The sequence below is a fragment of the Perognathus longimembris genome, chromosome 6 (genome assembly GCF_023159225.1).
Source record: "Perognathus longimembris pacificus isolate PPM17 chromosome 6, ASM2315922v1, whole genome shotgun sequence".
In the NCBI taxonomy this organism is placed as follows: Eukaryota; Metazoa; Chordata; class Mammalia; order Rodentia; family Heteromyidae; genus Perognathus; species Perognathus longimembris.
Genome location: NC_063166.1, coordinates 29,584,091 through 29,605,310, shown reverse-complemented (window position 1 = coordinate 29,605,310; position 21,220 = coordinate 29,584,091). Strand labels below are relative to the sequence as shown.

At 39.2% G+C, this 21,220-nt stretch overlaps 1 protein-coding gene and 1 pseudogene across 1 annotated transcript in view; both read right to left on the bottom strand.

The window, feature by feature from the left end:
* LOC125353670 overlaps window positions 1-21,220 on the bottom strand; it is a gene marked incomplete at its 5' end in the record, with an annotated part of 258,574 nt that overhangs the window by 207,423 nt on the left and 29,931 nt on the right. The window contains 4 exons of the mRNA XM_048349341.1: window positions 10,629-10,703; window positions 11,812-12,306; window positions 12,425-12,719; window positions 13,283-13,506. Coding sequence (XP_048205298.1) covers window positions 10,629-10,703; window positions 11,812-12,306; window positions 12,425-12,719; window positions 13,283-13,506 — 1,089 coding nt within the window. The remainder of the gene's footprint in view (window positions 1-10,628; window positions 10,704-11,811; window positions 12,307-12,424; window positions 12,720-13,282; window positions 13,507-21,220) is intronic.
* LOC125353042 lies at window positions 11,683-13,486 on the bottom strand (annotated as a pseudogene).

The window sequence follows — 21,220 nt, the reverse complement described above, 5'->3', positions numbered from 1 at the left end:
TCATATAAAATGATGTTTATCAAAGTGAACTCCAAGGGCTGGCCTAGTGGTAGAGTTCTTGCCTCAAATACATGAAGCCCTGGGTTCAGTTCCTCAGCACCACATATATAGAGAAAAATCCAGATGTGATGCTGTGGCTCAAGTGGTAGAGTGCTAACCTTGAACAAAAAGAAGCCAGAGACAGTGCTCAGGCCCTGAGTTCAAGCCCCAGGACTGGCGAGAGAGAGAGAGAGAGAGAGAGAGAGAGAGAGAGAGAGAGAGAGAGAGAGAGATCCAAAATGAAATCTAAGAAATGGAAGCAAGAGGATTTTTTTTATTGTACTGTTGGTGGTTTGTTTATTTTTCTTCTTTCCTTTTTTCTTTGGTCTATTCCTTTTTGTTGTTGTTGTTTTTTTATTTCTATACCCCTTGTCTTGTGTATAAGTTTGTCTGATTTGGGGAGGGGAAGGGGAAGCCCAGAAACAATGGGTGAACCAATTCAGCAGTGAAACTCACTAGACACTATTTTTGAAATAAACTATACAATTTGGAGGCAAAGCAATCGGAAGGGAAAAACTGTAAGAGAATAAGGGCAGGGGTGACACTGTTTAAAAAGAAATACAGGGGCTGGGGATATGGCCTAGTGGCAAGAGTGCTTGCCTCGTATACATGAGGCCCTGGGTTCAATTCCTCAGCACCAGATATACAGAAAATGGCCAGAAGTGGCACTGTGGCTCAAGTGGTAGAGTGCTAGCCTTGAGCAAAAAGAAGCCAGGTACAGTGCTCAGGCCGAGTCCAAGCCCCAGGACTGGCAAAAAAAAAAGGAAATACACATGTTACCTGATTTATATAATTGTAATCTCTCTGTAGGTCACCTTTACAACAAAATCTTAACAATCTAAAAATAATATCAACTATGTGTTATATATTGTTTTTGATGTGGCTAAATAAGATTACTTAGCACTATTCTCCCAAGAGTCTTAAGAAACAGAAAAGGCTGGGTACCACCGGCCCATATCATTTATCCTAACTGCCCATGATGCTGAGATCTGAGAATCAAGTTTCTAAGCTAGCCACAGCAGGAATATCTGTGAGACTTCTAAGTCCAATAAACTATCAAAAAGGCAGAAATGAGATGTGGCTCAAGTGCTAGAGAATAGCTAAAGCATAGTGCCTAGACCCTGAATTCAGGCCCCAGTACTGGCGCAGGGGCGCACACACACACATACACACACACACACACACACACACACACACACACACAGAGAGAGATATACCCTGATTCAACCCAGTAGATATTTCCAAGCTCATCACATATAAATTTGTGAGATTTGAGGTTTCTCAATAACTCTGACAGTTCATATTTATAGATCAATCATTCCAAGGATGGAAGAAAGGAAGGAGGAAGACACTGTACTAGAAGTCAGGAATATTCAAAATTATACCATAACTGATCATATAAAAACTTCTTTCTCATTCTGGAGAACATGATAAATTCAACAAACAAGTATGAGAAATAAATAAGAACAATGAAAAGTACAGATTCTATTCTTGCCGTTATATGTAATGTACTAGGTGAACTTCCTTTGGCATACCCCATGTGGTTACTCTATATGATTTTGGTACCCTGGATATTGCATATATGCTTACCTGAACTAGGGAAGGGAAAGAAATTGAGGGAGGGTGTAATAAATATGACAAGAAATTTACTCACTACCTTATTATGTAACTGTACCCCCTCTGTACATCACCTTGTCAATAAAATTTAATTTTTCTAAAAAGAAAAGTACAGCAAATGCAGCAGAGAAAACAATCCAAAGGATACTATAGAGAATAATTTTAGGCAACAAAACTGTGACTAAGCGTAGCCAGAGAAGCCAGTGATTTGTAAAATGAGTCCTGAAAAAACAAGAGATTAGTTATGCAAACAATGGAAGAAACTGATAGTTCTAAGCAGTGAGAGCAGCATGTGCAAAGGCCCTCAGGTAGGATACAATTTTGTATATTTGAAAAACTGAAGGAAGATCAGTGTGACTTAAATATAGCCACCAGGGGAGACCATTGAAAAATGAGGTTGGAAACAGCAGAGTAAGATCCTGCTGGACCTGCAGATGGACAGGCCTACTTACAGGATGGCCTACTTACAGGATGAAGATGAGAAGCCATGTGTGGCTCTGATTGGGTCCCTGTTGCACAAACATGAACCAGAGGATATTGTGGATACAACTGCTGAAATTGGAGCATATGAAATAAAAAATACTATGACATTTATTAACTCTTAATGTTATTCTGGCTACCTCTTTATTTGTTGATGCCAGGTATAATTTTTTTTTAACTCACTCTGAAAGCCACACACAAAACTAACATGCCCATTCTTAATTTCTCTTGCTCTGAGGCATGTTCAGTGAGACTTCTAGGACTTTCTTGTTAAACAGATGCCTGGATTTCTTCACAGGTCACTGATAGAACTGGTCAGTCAAAGGAAGAGAAACCAAAAAAAAAAAAAAAAAGCTTAAGTATTTTACTTCTGGGTTCCCTTCAAGTTATTGGGTTATTTTTAGAATGAGGTTGAAATAATCTGTCAAGTGTTGGGTCAACTGCCTTATGACATAACTTCATGATTAAGGCCCTAAAATTCAGCATTTTCAAATAATTCCTTTTTGTGTATTTCTCTAGAGTTAGTTAACCAAGGGAAGGGAGGATCTGGTGATCTATTAGTACCTTTAGCACATTTTATTTGTTTTTATTTGAAACAGCATCTTATTATAAACCCACCCAACCTCAAACACATGATCATCCTGCTTCAGCCTCCAGAATGCTCGGATTTAAGGCAGACAGCACAATGTGTGGCTCTAGACCATTTCATAAAATATACATTTCAAGAAAGACAAATTACACACCACTGTCTCCTATAAATGTCCTCTAAATGTATTTTCTTTATAGATGCTATTTATAAAAGTAAGTGGAAAAGAGAATAAATATAAAATAATTATTAGAGTTGTCACTAATACTTTCAAAGCTCTTCATTGGAGCTGGGAGCACAGCTCAAGTGGTTAAGTATCTGCCTAGAAAGTGTAAAGTCCTGAGTTAAAACTGATGTACTTCCAATAATAATAGTAATAGTAATAAAAAATAATAAGTTTCTTCATGACCCTGGCAAATTTGTTAGATTTGTACAACCTTTTGGAGTGGTACTATCGGATGACTCAAAGCTAGTAACTTCTTTACCTAAACCAGAAAAATAATGTAAGAGTTTCAATGTTGGATCATCTAGGGTTGTTTTTTTTTCAGAAAATGTTTATGACCTTATATTTCTATATGATACATGATAGTTTTGAAAACTTGAAATTTTCAAACTATTGTTATCTATATTGCATGGATCTTCTTCCTGGATATTAATGAATTCTCAACACCAGTTATGTAAATTTCATCTCACATTTATTAGCTTTGGGAAGAAAAGCCAGGAATAGGTTGCATCTTACGAAGAAAATGGTATTTAGAAATCAAAAAGATGACTGTGCTTTATTAAAGACAAGGAAAGTTTTTGGGCATCCATGGCTCACGCCTGTCATCCTAGCTATTCAGGAGGCTGAGATCTAAGGATCATGGTTGGAAGCCAGCCCAGGCAGAAACATCTAGGAAACTCTTTTCTCCAACTAAACAGCAAAAAACAAAGCTGAAAGTGGAGGTGTGGCTCAAGTGGTAGGTAGCTCACCAGTGAGCAAAACAACTAAGGGGCAGTGCCTAAGCCCCAAGTACAAGCTCCAGCATAGGCAGGAAAAGAAAAAGGCAAGTTGCCTTGGAGCTTTCTTACTATTTATGCATTTTTCCTCTAGAATTATAGGTATAGGGGGTCAAATATATGAATTGTTGATTCAGGAAGTATATCTGTATCCCTTTGCAGTGAGTCATTCCTCTGAAAATATCCTTAATATTTTCCATAATATAGTGTCTTAGAACTCTTCTAAGAGGGAACTTGATATTTGCTGGGGATGAGCAGTTTGGCCTAACTTGGATGTCTTCACTAAAGGGAATGTATAGAAAAATAATTTCTAGGAAGCCTCTGGTATAGAAAGTCTATGAATTGAATAATACAACTGTAATTATGAAGCGAGATGAACTGAAGAGGAATATGGATTCTAAACAATCACTGGTGAAGATGATTTTTTTCCCTCACAGAACTAAGTAAAATCCCAAAGAGACTCTCTGGTATGTTGACCAAATGCATAAGAATCATGTTATGTAACAATATATAGAATATAAGTAACAAATGCTGGCAAGGATGTAGGGGAAAAGGAACTTTTATACACTGGTGGTGGGAATATGAATTAGTGCAACCCCTGGAAAAAATTAGTGTAGAGCTTCCTTAAATAAACTAAAGCTAGAACTCCCCCCATGATGATGTGATGCTACTCTTTGGCATTGATGAGAAGGAAATTTAAGTCAACCTGCAATCGAGATGGCTGAATGGTCTTGTTTATCACAGCACTGCTCACAATAGACAAGCTACAGAATCACATAGGTACCATGAACAGACCAAAGAATAAAAGTAAATAAGTATGTACACATGATATGGAGTACTATTCAGTCACAAAGAAGAATGAGATGTGGCCATTCTCAGGAAAATGGGTGAAATTGTAAGTGAAATAAATAAGCCAGACTCAGAAAGACAAATATCACAGGGCATTTCTCATATGCAGAATCCACATTCAAACAAAATAAAAATAAGGACTTTAATAGAAAAGGGCCATTCTTTGATGGAAGAATCTGGCAAGAGGGCTAAAGGAGAAGGTAGAAGGGAAAAAGCATAATGAAATATACTAAAAAAAACATAAAGAAGGGTCTAAAGTATAAGAAAGAGTAACAGATGGGGTAAACATGACCAGAGTATTTATATATACATATATAGGTACACACATATTCATATATATATGTGTGTGCATGTATGTATATGTGCATATGTATGTATATGTGTTATACATGTGTATATGTGTTATATATATACATGTACATATGTATATAAATCATAATAAACTCCATTGTACAATTTTTAGAGAAAGAGAATCAGCCAGGGAGGATTAAGGTCTTGTGAAATGAGCTTCTTCTATGTCACCAAAAAGAAATGGCAGAGCTCCAATCTGAATTCTAAGTTCCTGCATGATATTGTGTCATACAGACAAATATCCTAACAACTCCATTTGTGGGACAGGTGGACAAGTCCAGAGCCTAGCATATAATCATGAAAACAGCAAAATAATGATAGCTTTCCTTTCTATAGCACTTTACATTACTCAAATACTTTTAGGTAGTTTCTCAAAATTTTCTTTCACAAAATGATGAAATATGAAAGGCAAGCCATAGTCCCAACCTCCCACCCCTCTGAGTAGATGAGAGCTCTGAGCCACAGAGAGGCCACAGTTTTACTCAATATCATGCAATTGGAACATGATGCAGCCAGATTCTTGTGCAAGTATGGGTATGTGTTTTAACTTGGTGGGTTTTATTCTTAGGTTTTTACCACATGGTAAAAAAAAATCCCCTCTGTCTGGTTTATGTTTTTTGAACAATAAAGGAAAATTTCTTCAATTGCTTAACCTAAAGATAAAATAATGGCTGGTTTTCACAGGTTTTCTTTACTTTTTCTGGTTCAACCACATCCTCCTTACATCTATAAATCTAGAGGCAGCCTCCTTAAGACAAGGCATTTCCCCATCAAGCCATACCTTCATCTCGTCAGGTGGTACACTGACAGTGGGTAAAGATAGAGAAGGAGACAGGAGTCTGTGGCTCACACAGTTCAAAGCCAGCTTGAGCAGGAAAGCTCAGGAGGCTATTACTGCAAATTAGTCAGTGGAGCTGTGACTCAAGTTATAGAGTGTTCACCTTGAATGAAAAAGTAGAGGACAGAGCTTAGGTCCTGAGTTCAAGCCCCAGTCCTGACACCAAAAAAAAAAAGGAGAAAGAACACTAAGCTAAGAAAACTGACAGCATTTAACTAATATGAATAACTCATCTGAATTTGTACTTCACAAAAACTTAACTCAGATCAGAAGGGCAGTAATTTCAAGCATTTCCCTGTGTGTGCCATAAAGGTACCAAGATGAAAATAAGGCAAAATCAAATGTGTCAAAAGCACGGTGGCTCATCAAATCAGGATTATTAACATGTCCTTGCCTCTCTCCTTTTAGCATTCCCTGTTCAATCCTTTACCTAGGCTGATGTGACCTACACTGTCCAAACCCTTCTGGCAAGCTCTTAAACTCTCAAGCCTTCCTCCTACTGCCTGAAGCCCATTAATGACAGGCTGAGATTTCTTCCTGTATGTGCTTAACTCTCACCAGGCAACTAGTCTCAAAAAGAAAAATGATGGAAAAAGGTTCTATTTTTCCCCCAATACTACTTTATTACCACTCCCACAATAGAAACAGGAAAAAATAGATTATATTAGGTTCCTATCATCTTCTGCCCTATCATGGCCTCTCTAAATATGTTTTGACATTAAATTTGTTCATTGATTTTCTCTCAATCAAAGAAGTATCCTTAATAATTAACAAAAAAGCAGACTGCACAGGCTTATGCCACAGCCATTTTCTGATATACTAATATGCCATAACCTGAGTAGAACTCACACCTTTTTCTTTCTCCTTTTGTGAGTTGTTACTTTAGGCCATGCATGTGCTAAGTGTGATACATTGAGTGGGATGTACCAAGCTCCCCTTTCACAAGGATATTCTCTGAAAGTCTAACCTATGATCTGCTTAGATCTTTAACTGCCAGAGCAGAGATTTCTCCAGTTTGATCTGAAGGAACAGACCTACTAAATGTTACCAGGAGAAACCAAAGAAAACTCCTCATTTTAAAAAGAATCAAAAATGATGTCAAAGGCAAGGAGGTTTGTTCCTGAAACTCTAAGAGGCTTGAACGTCGCTGGGGGATGAAGGACAAAGGAAGGCAGGTAGCGAAGTGCCATGTTAAGTTGGAAAGTTGGCACAGCTCAGAAAAAGTCTTGAGTATCTTTCATGACTGTTTTGATATTTACCTCTTCTGTATTCTTCCAAAAATATGGTGTGGGACTGCTGTGCTAGGTCCTTCCATACCATGAAGGGAAGCAACTGCAGATTTCAAGAGGGGCAGGATGAGTAGGGCCACCAGGACAACTGATCCGATTGTCACTTAGTTGAGACCCTGTGCAGGGAGATGGATACCACTGAGGAATGTGTAAAGAAGCCACAGTAAGTGATGGCAAGTGTGTCACTGGCAAAGTGTGAAGTGACAGCAGCACTTAGCAGGTGAACGAATAGCATTGAATGTTGATTTGGTTGGGGAAGAAATAGAAGCTGAGGGTAATATCCAAGTTCTAGTTTGCCTAACCACACAGTGAAAAGAATGGTGTTACTTTCAGTGAGATAGAGAATTCAAGAAAGATGGGCGCTTGTGGCTCATGCCTGTATATCTAACTATCCAGGAGGATGAGATTTGAGGATTGGGTTCAAAGACAGCCCAGCTTGAGTCACTCCTCCACTTCATTCTTTTGGGGAGTTTTGCTACTCAGGAAGCTGAGATCTGAGAATTGTGGATCGAAGTCAGCTCCAGCAGGAAAGTCTATGAGATCCTATCTCTCATTAACAACAAAACAAAAAAAAAAACTGTGGCTCAAGTGGTAGCATGCTAAGCCATTAGAAAAAAATTTTAAAGGATGGAGCCCAGGCCCTGAGTTCAAGCCCTAGTAATGGGATACACATGGGCACATACACACACACACACACACACACACACACACACACACACACACACACAGAGTTCAAGAACAGGTAATTAAATGGAAGAAGAGTAGAAGAGGAAAAAGAAGAGGAGGGGGAAGAGGAGGGAAGGAAGGAAAGGGGAAAGAAGGGAGGGAGGGAGGGAAATCTAGAAGAGAATCACAGCTTTCTTATTTGTTTATGTTTCAAGGCAAACAATTTACATTTCCAAGCCATAATTTTCTTGTGTATATGATCAACAAAAGGCAAATCCTTTAGTAAATAAAAAAGGGATAATTGATTTGCTACATGGATCAACATAGAACTGAGCTAAGTGAACTACAAGTGGATTGCTATGAGTAAATTATAAGCCTAGAAGAAGAAAATTTAAGAGAATATCTTTATTACATAGAATGCAGATGAATGTATTTTAAACATAGCTTAAAATGTATAAACTCTAAGGTTAAAAAGTGGCAACTTATGTAGCATTACAGTTAAGGATTTTAATTTGGCAATGAGGGAGGGAGGGAGGGAGGGAGGGAGGGAGGGAGGGAGGGAAGGAAGGAAGGAAGGAAGGAAGGAAGGAAGGAAGGAAGGAAGGAAGGAAGGAAGGAAGGAAGGAAGGAAGGAAGGAAGGAAGGAAGGAAGGAAGGGAAGGAAGGAGGGAGAGGCATCTAGAGATTACATCTGCTTTGTTGGTGGTGGTGGTGGTGGTTGTAGGGCTTGAACTCTAGGCCTGGGTGCTGTTCTGAAACTCTGAAGCTCAAGGCTAGCACTCTACCACTTGAAACACAGCACCACTTCTGATTTTCTGGTAGTGAATGGGATATAAGAGTCTCCTGCCTGGGCTGGCTTTGAACTGCGATCCTCAGATCTGAGCCTCCTGAGCAGCTAGGATTACTGGCATGAGCCCTGGCACCTAGCTAGAGATTACATCTTAAGACAGGTTAATGTGTAAACCTAGACAGCAGGAGGCTCTGGGTCGCTGCATTTCAGTCTTCAGTTGAAAGCTGAAGCTGTTAGACATGAATGAGATGACCCACAGTGTGTATGTAGACATGAATCCAGCTAAGAAAGGTTATCAAGGAAAGCAACATTTTAAAGACAGGTAAGGGAATTCCTGTGAAACAGAAACTGTTTTCCATTTGAATGTAATACAGCAAACCAACAAACAAGCAATGAACCGAGGAGTGACTGATTTGACCTTTATATAGCATAAGAACAGGAAGTACCCCATTGTGGTTGTACTGAAAAGTAAATATTAGAGGACACAGGAGGATACCAGCTTTTAGGTTTGGGGGCTAGAGCCTGTGGCTGCATTTGTACTCAACAGAGAAAACTGGGAGTAGGTAAAGCCTGGAAGAAGAATGTACTAAATAGTTACCTGCATTTCTAAGGCTAGCAATGGGCTACTATGAATATTTTATGGCCCCAGTTATTCAAGACAAGAAGAGGAAGAGGAAAATGAAGAAAAATCAGTAGCCAGCAGCCAGTTATTTCCCATGCATCTTCACCAAGGACTAAGGAAAAAGATGGGGACAGAGCAGGGAAATAGAGACACCATTCTCCCACAAGGCAAATACAAACAGTTGGCTGAGGGCAGAAAATAACAATTCACAATCATACTTGACATGATTACATTTAATATCCTTTTCTCAATTCACATGAAAGACAAATAAAAGCAAGCAAAATGTTGAAAAGCATTGCCACTACTAAGAAACAACTTGATCTAGTCGATGTTTCTAGAATAGCACACTCTAACAGCATGTTCTATTGTATTTTCAAGCACACATGGAATATTAAGTAAGGCAGCCTATATATTCTGCCTTCAAACAAGTTGGAATTAATTTGGGGAAAAAAAGCTGGGAACTGGTGGCTCACAACTGTAATCCTAGCTACTCAAGAGGCTGAAATTTGAAGATCAATGTTAAAGCCAGTCTGGGCAGAAAAGTCTGTGAGATTCATGTCTGTAATTAAGCATCAAAAAGCCAGAAATGGAGCTATGGCTCATTTGATAGATTTCCAGCCTTAACTGAAGAAGCCAAGCAAGAATGTGAAGCCCTGAGTTCAAGCCTGAATATTGGCATACAAAAGGGAGGGGGGGGGGAGATTAACAGTATACACAGTATACTTTTTATCACAGTTGCATTAAATTCCCAATTTCCAATAAAATATCTAGAGAAATGCTCAAATATTTGGAATTTAAAGAATGTGTCTCTAAATAACTGATACATCAAAGGAGAACTATAAAACATATTGGACAAAATGATAATTTAATTAAAGTATAACATTTAAGTCACAGGCAGCAAAGAAGTACTTAGAGCAATTTTTTAGAGCAAGAAGAGGACTTTATGTATTTAGTTAAGGAATCAAAATAGAAAGAAATTAAATTACCAAGCATGGTATATATAAGGGGAGAAATGTTGAAACACAAATTGCTTTGCTGTTCATTACAAGTACAAATCAGCAATTTTTTTATCGTCAGTTGTGGGGCTTGAATTCTGTGCCTGGGTGTTGTCCCTGAGCTCTTCAGCTTAAGGCTAATGTTCTACCACTTGAACCACAGTGCCACTTCTAGTTTTCTGGTGGTTAATTGGAGGTAAGAGTCTCATGGACTTTCTTGCCCTGGGTTGGCTTTGAACCACAATCCTCAGATCTCAGCCTGCTGAGTAGCTAGGATTACAGGTGTAAGCCACTGGCCCCCAGCTTCATCAATATTTTTTAAAATTTTATTGTAAAAGTGACATACAGAGGGGTTACAGTTACATGAGTCAGGTAATGAGTACATTTCATTTTGAACAATATCACCCCCAAGTTTTCCCCTCCCGTTTTCCCTCCCCCAATAGTTGTGCTCTTCATTTCCAATGTCTAATGGGTGTCACTGCTAAATTGGTTCACTGTTTGTTTCACCATTTCTGTGTAAGCAATATTGCTATTGACTTTTATATCGAGAATGGAGTGTACATCATTGATGTATGCTTCTATCTTGAATTTACAAAAGAAAAGGGCAAATGAAACTTAAACTAAGAAAAGACAAGTATATCTCGCTTAATCACTTCCTTCCTTTTCCTTCCCTCCCTCCCTCCCTCCCTTATTTCCATGGTCAGAATGAAACGCAGGACCTAGTGCATGCTAGGCATGTGCTTTACTGAATTAGAACCCCAGACTCTTGGCTCTGTTTTGGGTGTTGGTCTGCTGACAGCTTTCTTTTTTTTTAATCATTTCCAATTGCAATTTACTTCTGATGGATATTAAGCTGATCGGGGACCAGATAATCATGAAAAGGAGGGACACATAATTATATGTACAAAACTGATGTGGCTTTGAAAAACATAAATACCTCTTTTTGAATAAATATTTATAGTAATTTTAACTCCCTGAAAAAAAATCCATGTGTCCTTTGCGTTTATAGTCCCATATTGCAGAAGACGTGTTTGCATGAAGCACATGAGCAGTGAGTGCCTAGAAATGGAGGTTAGTGACATAGGTCAATAAAGACCATACAGGAAACTTTCATGCGTTTATGTCTAAAACATATAAAAACCTAAAGACAAAGTTGGTATCTTTAAAGTTGTAACTACTTTCAACATCCTATGTGTATCTGTAGCTTCTACTATTGATGATGTTTTTGTATCACCTTCCTGTGATTGTATCTACACTATCTCTGTAATCTTATCTGAGTATATTGGAAACCGTGTATACTGGTATTAGAACTAGGAAATTAAAAGGAAATACCAAAATTGAGAGACACAGGGTAAAAAAAGAGAAACAACTACAAAAGCAATACTTGCAAAACTGTTTGGTGTAAGTGAACTGAACACCTCAGGGGGGGAAAGGGTAAGGGGGAGGGGGGAGGGGGGTATGAGGGACAAGGTAACAAACAGTACAAGAAATGTATCCAATGCCTAACGAAAATATGAAACTGTAACCTCTCTGTACATCAGTTTGATAATAAAAATTTGGAAAAAAATCCCCTTTTTAAACTTCATTATTACAAAGGTATTCCTCGTATCAAAAACCCAACTCGAAAAATAGGTTCTCAAAAAAAATCACATATGTACACATAATAGGAAGTGAAGTCCATGTCTTATGCTTCATCATCTTCATCATCTATTGCTGCATAGATGGCTTGATTCCTCCTCTTAATTTTCTTTCTCTGTTCGGGTTCGTGTTCACTACTCAGCCTCTTCAATAGCATCTCAGTGAACCCCTTCCCATCATCCTCTGGGGTCCCTTCTGTACCTGGTGGAGAGCCCATTAAGTCATGAGAAGGCACAATCATGGACTCTGGCAAGATCCTCACATCAGAAAAGCTTGTGGAAAGATCAGAAGCCTGACTGGAAGAAAGTTCTACCGAGGGAGTGTTCATGTCACTGGGCAAACTTTCACAGCTCTCCCCCTCCTCCTCCTCCTCCTCCTCCTCCTCCTCCTCCAGCGTGAACTCATCGAGATTAATGGAGGACAGGGCGGATATGTCGGGGAGGTGGGGTGTATTCACTCTGGTCTTCTCCAGAGTCGTTGCTCCAGGCCCTCCTCTTGCTCTTCGTATTCCCCACACGGGGGGTGCTCTTGCTTGGCCTCCTGAAGCCTCACGTTAATGTCCGTGATGCGAGTTGAGCATAGAACTCAGTAGTCTGAGGATTGATCCTGTGGACCGGCTGCCCGGGGGCCTGCGGCTTGCTGGGGTCTCAGCAGGCTGCGGTGACGCTAAAGTTGCAGGGCGCTTTGAGGTCCTGGTTCACGCTGTCCAGAACCTCCTTCATGGCTTCCTCAGTGGCACTGTCATCCCACCGTGCATGCAGGCCATTGTTCTCGGGCATATTCCACAGGCCCCCGGTCACGTTCACCAGGTCGTCAGTGGCCCGGAGCACAGCGAGCCATTCCACGTCACACTCCAGCTGGTCAGAAGCACTGGGGTCATGTGCGATTTCTGAGACCTGAAGAAAGTCTCTATGTGGTAGCATTTGTCCAAGGCTAATAACCTCATTGCTTTGGCTGTGGCTGCGAATTTGACGTGGAGGTGGGCGGAGAACCACTAAGTGGGCTTCAGATGATCCACAAGTTCCGAGTGTTATTCTCCACCTCTTGTCTGAAAAAAAGACTTGGTCTTCAGGAGTTGCTTCTTATTCCCATAGGGATAGATACTTCTGGGCCAATCATGAGATAAGAATATATATCTATAGGCTGCTCCAGCTTTTAATTTATAGACTTCAATACGATATATACTCCTTCAACATGATATATACTCCTTATTGTAGACGAATTGTAAGGGGGACACTCAAATTACCTTTTCAATAGTCGTGAGATTTGAAGACACCAGAGATGCCACCAATCCACACACCTCGATATTTCACCACACCTGCCAAACCTAAATAATAAATGTTTGGTGCCACTCAGCCACCATAAGGTAACTCTTGCAAATGATTCGAAGCTTCATGGTTTCCCCCAATGAAGATAGTGAGAACTGGGGCCTTTTTCTCTCCAGAATAATATCGGTAGAAGTTCTGCATGTGGCAGTAGCGGGGCTGCACAGTCATGCAACGCAGGTCGGCCTGGTTGCGCACCACACCGCCTGGAAGTCGCCACAGCACAGCAGCAGGTCCACCGAGCTGGGGCGGCGCCGCTCCTCCACCGCCAGCGTCTCGTAGATCTTATCCAGCTCGCCGTGGCAACAGCCGGTCACCATCACCACATCGTGCTGCCTGCAACGCCCCGCAGCCCCGCCTCGACGTCCGGGGCCACTGGAAGGACGCCATCGTTCCCGCCAAAATAACGCAGCAGCCGCAGCCTACTAACAGCTTTCAAGCCTACCGATTTCTTTTTTATAATCCCATAGGTGAACAAGCAAGTAAGAACTTCCAACTCTCCCTGTCTTGGTGCCAATGGGAAATTCTCCCTGCTAGCCTTTAACAGGTAATTAATTCCCTTCAGTCTCCCCTGCCAGGTCTCTGAAGTCATTTTGAGAGTACTTCTGAGCCCACTCTCCTGTCCCCAGAGAGCCTCCCATGGGAGTAAGATGCCACCCCCTCCCAGAGTCCACTGCAGGTCCATGGAGTGGCACAACAACAGGAAATAGTGAAGGTAAGGATGAAAGTTAATCAAATAAAAGTGAACAAATAAGGCCACATGTGAAAAGTTAGCTCTTGACAACAAGGAAGAGAATGAGGAAAAATATGGTTTAGAGAGGCAAATGAAGAAAAAGGGGGAATGTGGAGAGATGAGAAGGGATGTGGAGAGATGGAAATAAGGAAGAATTAACTCATTTCAGGATCAGACAATTCTAACATTGAAAAAGTGGATTTGCTTTTCCTTTTCCTCCATGAATGTTTTCTAACATAATATGTACTTTAGTCAAATATATTACTTTTTTGCCAGACCTGGGATTTGAACTCAAGACCTGAGCACTGTCACTGAGCTTCTTTTGCTCAAGGCTAGCACTCTTACCCCTTGAGCCAGAGCACCACTTCTGGTCTTTTCTGTTTATGTGGTGCTGAGGAATCGAACCCAGGGTTTCATGCATGCTAGGCAAACTCTCTACCACTAAGCCACATTCCCAGATATATTACCCAAATATATTACTTGTTAAACTTTTCCAAAAAGTATCATTAAGTAGTTATACAAAGTAGTTTTCATTCAGCATGTCAGTTTTTATGAGTACTATGTATCTTGATCAATGTCCCTTTCAACTTTCTATTAAGTAAGTTTGGACAGTGTTTCCTATATGAAATGTGAATTCAGTGGTTTTCAGTCATGGAGGAAGACAAACTCCCTCCGTACAATTTCCCCTGCAACCTCTACTGGACTGCTTTCAAAGAGTCATTTCAGAATCACCCAAACTGCTGGTCCAGCTTACTCCTCCTGGTATTTTATACTGACTGCTCCATCACCTCCTCCTGGTGAGCATCAACTGAGAAGTGACCTTCTTCCAACAGCGGAAGAAAGTTGGAGCCTTACTCCATTTTCTCTTGTTGGAATATGACAGATTGGTAACAAAGAAAGCATTTGGCTTAGGGTTTTGAGGGCTTGGAAATTCAAGGTTGGCATCTGGAAAGGTTCTTCTCTATTGGTTCTTCTCTATTGTGCAGCACAAACAGAAGGAGCTAGTCTAGAACTCTTCTCCTCCCACACACATATTAGCTGTTCATTTGGGTTCCACCCTTAAGGCTTCGTTTAACCTTAATTACCTCCCAAAGGTCCTGCCTGTAAAAATCATAATCAGATTAAGGTTCCACACTTTTAATATCTCAAAATGGGGATTAAATTTCAATACAAGTTGTGATGGAGATGTTCAACTTATAGCAATCTGTTTTCTGGTGAGCTTTAGATAAAAAGAATCACTGCTCAGCCCGGAATTAAACAGTTCTTCACAGGACCAGCTGAAGAAAATTTTCATCAAAATCAGCTGGACTTAAAATTTATATTCCTGGGGGCTGGGGATATGGTCTAGTGGCAAGAGTGCTTGCCTCATATACATGAGGCCTTGGGTTCCATTCCCCAGCACCACATAAACAGAAAATGGCCAGAAGTGACGCTGTGGCTCAACTGGCAGAGTGTTATCTTTGAGCAAAAAGAAGCCAGGGATAGTGCTCAGGCCCTGAGTTCAAGCCTCAGGACTGGCAAAAAAAAAAAATTTATATTCCTGGTCTCAAGCAACTCAAAATCCATGCCTTAACAAGTGTGTGCATGTCAGCTGTTATAATGATTTTATTTTTCTGTCATTTTGTTGCTCCACTTTTTATTTACTTTCATCACCCTTAAGTAGTTTTACAAAGGGTTCAAATTCCTTATGTCAGTTTGTGAGGATAATGCACGGTGACCAATACCACCTTTCTCTTACCTCTCCCAACCCCACCCACCACCCCCCAAAGTTACTTAGTTCCATATTTGCGTACATATATTGAATATTATGATAGAATTCATCCACCCTTCCTCTTTCCATTTATCTATCCCCTCCCTTTGATATAATACTCCCCTACCCAACATGTATTCCAGCTTTCTGGTATTCATTTTGTTAAACTATGTTAGTTATTCAAGAGTTACACTATTAGAAACCTCCCTTACATAAACCATGCTTTAGTTAACATGTCTGTGTGTATATATGCCTCTGATCTTTTATAAGTTTACATATATAATTTAGAGCCTGACTTACAATGCTTTTAAATTTTTAGATATACCCCTGTGTAGTGTAATGAACTCACAAAGAATAACATCCTCACAAAAGAATCATACTGGCCATATCATGGGCTTAGAAGTTACCTGCTAGCTTTTAAATAATGCTGGTGTTTAAACAACAGTTTAACAGTTAAGTATCATGGACATTCTGCCACTGAACACGAACTTGAAGATGGAAAATTCTAGTCCTCTCTGCAAATCTAACAATCAAGGTCCATATTACTTGAGTGTTGTTTCCACCTACTATGGAGTCAACGCTGTGACACCTAGAGTCATACCTTCCAAGCTCTAGAGGTAGGATCTTCATCCCAAAGATCATGTCTCCGTTTCAAAACAGAAAGTTTGATTTCCACCTACTGGAGTTGGAATATTTTCTTTTCAATCTTATGCTACACAAATAGTGATATTCAAACCAAACAAAAGTTGAATTAACTAGGGAGATAAAAAATAAAATCTCACTTATGCAATTGCAGACAGCAAACACAGCTGAAGTAAGTCACGTGGCCCATCTGTTGTGTGCTTTTGGTAGCCTAAAGTGAATACACCAATCTCTCTTTTTGAGCTACTTCTTTAAGGTAATGGTAGGCACTAATACATCAAGCCTTTGCTTAATAAGGCACACACAGAGCTTTAACCCATGAGCTGCCACATTTTTGTTTTTATGTTCAATCTTTTCAGCAAAAGAAGGTCAAGAGAGATTGCTATTTGAATCATTTGCTTTGCCTTGGGGCTAATTGTTCTAGTTGGTTCATTTTTTAAAATACTATGTTACATCCAAAGGCAAAACAAAATTGACAGAGACTTGTTTCAGGTTTGCTTATATCTTTTGGAGAGATTAGCCCATCAGAAACTGTGTTAGCTAAAAGCGATCTGCTGGTTCCTAAGTCCATGGTAGAAATTTGCTTTTTAAGGAAATAATTTGAATGGTGTGCTGCTTAAATATATGTTAGTCTATTCACTTACTCAAATATGAGACTTGCGTTTTAATGACTCTAGAAGAAAGCTATGAGGAATGAAAGAAGCCACAGATACAGAGGCTGAAAAGAACATTGAGACACGACCTCCTACAACAACATAGTGCAACATCAGCCTCAGGAGATGAAATAAATGAAGCCTTGTGGAGTCAAGGCAAGAGGTAAGGGGCAACTGGGAATCCCAGGTGGAAAGTGAGGAGAAATTTTCAACTTCTTAGCTTCCATTTCATTGCTTGGAACATGGAGACCATCACACCTACCTTCTGTGGTTTATAAGAAAAATAGAAGCTCCATGAAAATGCCTGCTAACATGTCTGGCCCACTCTAGTTCTCAATAAATTTATCTTCAAGTAAATTAAACACTCATGATCTCTATTCTTTCTACCTCCCTTCCTCTAGTTCAGTACAGTTTGAGGAATTGAGGCCCCCAAGGCACTAGTTGACCTATAATTAGAAAAATGACTGCAGGAACAAAATACTGTTCAAAGCCGAGATCTGAAGATCACGGTTCGAAGCCAGCACAGGCAGGAAATAATTAAGTAAAAAAAAAAAAATTCTTTAAAAAACACAATAAATTGTTTCTATAGAGATTCATCTTAAAACAAATATGATTTTTTACCATCTTCAATTGTTTAATTGGTACATATCATAAGTGTTCATATTTATGGGATACAGACTGCTATTTCAATTACACATAGTGTAATGGTCACAGCACGGTGTGAGAATGACCGTCACTTTACATATTTGTCATTTCTTTGTGATGAGAACATGTCAAACCCTCTCTTCTAGTTATTTTGAAGTATATTGTACATAATGTTTTATATTCTAATAATCAGTTCTAATTGGAACTAATTTGGATTTTGCAAGATCTATGCTCTTGCATTCATATGAAAATTTGTTATAAAGAAGAGACCAATCTCTGTTTCATAAAGTTCTTTGAAATCAATGAATAATGGAATAGATGTCTATTTTGTTTACTTCATATAGGTCAATAGGAACATACATGACTATAATTATTCCACCTTTTTCCTATTAGCTACTAACGTGAATTTTTTTATCAAGACTGTAGATTATGTCTTTATATAGAAAAAGTACAAAGACTCAAAAAATGGTTGAAAGTGGAACGAATAATTCTTAATGCAAGTCATTTCTTTTGAGATAAATGAGACAATGATTGAAAGGTAACATTAACTAAGAAGCATTATATTAAAACTGACATGTTGAATTGAAACCCCTTGTACAAGTACTTAAAGATAATCTCAAAAATGGGAGGAAAATGTCTCCACACAATAAGTAAAAATAAAGTCATTTCTTTATTTTGTTCATTTTTGAACAAAGCAGTTTATGTATCCAATTCATCTTGATCCGTGTCATCCTTGAACATCTTCACCCCCTTTGATCTACCACTTCCCTTATTTTTCTTGATTGTGTGGTTATGCAATGGATTCTTACTGCATTCTCCCCTTCTTTCCCTTTCTATTACACTGTTGGTGGGAATGTAAACTTATTCAACCACTCTAGAAAACAATAAGGAGCATCCTCAAAAATATAGAATTATACTATGAACCAGCAATCCCACTCCCGGGCATTTATCCAATAGAACACAAACAAGGCTACACAGTATAGCCACCAGCACAACCGTGTTCATAGCAGCACTATTTAATATAGCTAAGATATGTACTAAGCCCAGATGTCCCACAATGGACAAATGGATCCGGAAAATGTGGTATATTTACACAATGGAATTCTACTTATCCAATGGGAAGAATGATATTGTACCATTCATAAGGAAATGGAAAGATTTGGAAAAAAAATGTATATTCAGTGAAGTAATCCAGACACAAAGAAACACAGTTTGCATGGTTTTCCTCATTTATGGTAGCCAGAATATTCTATAAATCTGTAAGTAGACATGATGGGTGGTATGCAAGTGGCATGATAATTACTCCAATTATCAGGTGTATACTTCATATCCCTGATTCAATCATCAAATTAGTCTGCCAAGTTAAGAGCATTTCTTGCAATTATCTCAGTTTTTCTATTTACCAACAGTAATCATGGACTCTTTTATACTTCACTAAGGTGTCTCAAAAATTAAGATGTCCTGAAAATTTTCAGTTGCTCTGATCAAATATTCTGTGCATTAGAAAGAGCTAGGGCTGGGGATATAGCCTAGTGGCAAGAGTGCCTGCCTCGGATACACGAGGCCCTAGGTTCGATTCCCCAGCACCACATATACAGAAAACGGCCAGAAGTGGCACTGTGGCTCAAGTGGCGGAGTGCTAGCCTTGAGCGGGAAGAAGCCAGGGACAGTGCTCAGGCCCTGAGTCCAAGGCCCAGGACTGGCCCAAAAAAAAAAAAAAAAAGAAAGAGCTAGCATTGTTTATCAGCAGCTCCTTTTTATTGGGTCATTAATGAGCACTGTGGTCAGCAGTCACTTATTAGAGAAAATATAGCAGGTAGGAGGTAGGAAGGCTGTTTGTCTCCATACTCCAATATACTCTTGTTGATATTGATTGATACAATGAAAATAAAGCTTCCTGCAGCATAGTAGTACCTGTTGAGTATTATGTGTAAACATACTCATACAATCATACTGAATGATTACACACACACACACACACACACACACACACACACACACACTGGGACATGATAAATTATGTAGGACTCTAGATATTTACACATTCACACACTGCCAAAGGAGGATATGTGTAGGAGTAGTGATCAAAGGCTCAATAGCTATGTTCAGATGATCATATGAAATAATATTCTATGAAATGAACCCCGAGAAAAGGAAACAAGAGTTATTGTTAGTTACCATTGTGGCTGCTTTTTTCTTTTCCTTTTATCTTATTTGTTAGTTTGTATTTTGGGAAGGTAAGAGAGGGCACATAAAAAGTGGAACAAAGATGAACAAATATGACAGTGATTTTTACTAGACACTATGTGGAAAATCAACTGGATATATTGTAAGTAGGGATGGGAGAAAAATCAGGAGAGAGAAAAGGAAAGGGAGAGGTGGTTCAGAAAGAAGTATAGTCATTACTCATTAGCTAATTCATGTAACTATAACCTCTCTGTATATCAATGCTACAATAACAATAAAAAGATTACTTTCTCAAATATCTCCTTTTTTATTTTAGTAACTTTTAATCTGTTTTGTCTTTTTGGGAGGAAGGATTGGGGATCAAACCCAGAGCAATTTACTACTGAATTATAACCCAACCCTACTGTAATAATTTTAAGTAAATTACTATGTATTACTTTATAGTAATTTTTATAGTAAATGTTAGCTTTACTGATAGCCCTCTCTCTCTCTCTCTCTCTTTCTCTATTACCTGCCTAGAGACATAAATTTACCTTACTTTTGTTTGAGAACAAAGATAATTCCCTATTCAGAGAAGCTGATGGCTGAATCTTAGATTTAGTGGGAAATGTCTAATCATGAATATAAATCTGTTCTCTGCTCCTTCTCAAACTATGCTTCCTATATTTCCTTATGTGATTACCTACTTTGACACACTAAACAATCAACATGAGCAATCTCAACAGCAACCAGGCTGCATATGCAGTGAATGTTTGAGAAGATTTCACCTTTTTTTTTTTTTTCCAAATTGATAGATGGCAAGGAATCACTATGCTACAAATTAGGCTTCCAATGATTGAAGAAGTAGTTATCAGTATCAGCAAGAAAATATGCAGTTTTATTTTACTTTGTCCTTCCTAAAAGTGCACATCAAAATCTTCCAGGAATATTGAGAAGCACTTTGGGTCTCTGATAGTAAGAAGGAGTGAGGCGTCCCAGGGCTTTGGCAGTCCAACATCCTTGAGCAATGTTCTTTCCCCACCTCAGGCCTCTCTCCTGTCCACAGCCCTATCCTAAAATAAACAAAGCACTCTGCCACGAGGCCCACTTCAGCTGCAACATTTGTAAAATAAGTACATTCTTCAGTACTCAGGGAAGATGAATTTTTCATGAGCTAAGGTCTGTGGAGAAAAGTTTTCATGAAAATTTAGTGTTTTGAAAAGACAAAGCTATGGACTGAATTGTGTTCCTCCTAGACCTTATGAAGAGCCCCTACTGCCAATGCAATAGTATTTGGAGGTGGGGCTTCGGCAAATAATGAGGTTTGGATGAGAGCTTGAGGATGGACAAACAAAATGGGATTAGTGTTTTTATAATAAGGGACACCAGAAAGCTTGTGATAATTTAAATGAGCGCCAATTTTTCACACCTGCAATCCTAAAGGAAGCTTAGATCTGAGGATCACAGTTTGAAGCCAACCCAGGGCAGTAAAATCTGTGAGATTCTTATCTCAATTAATAACAAAAAGCTGGAAATGGAGCTGTGGC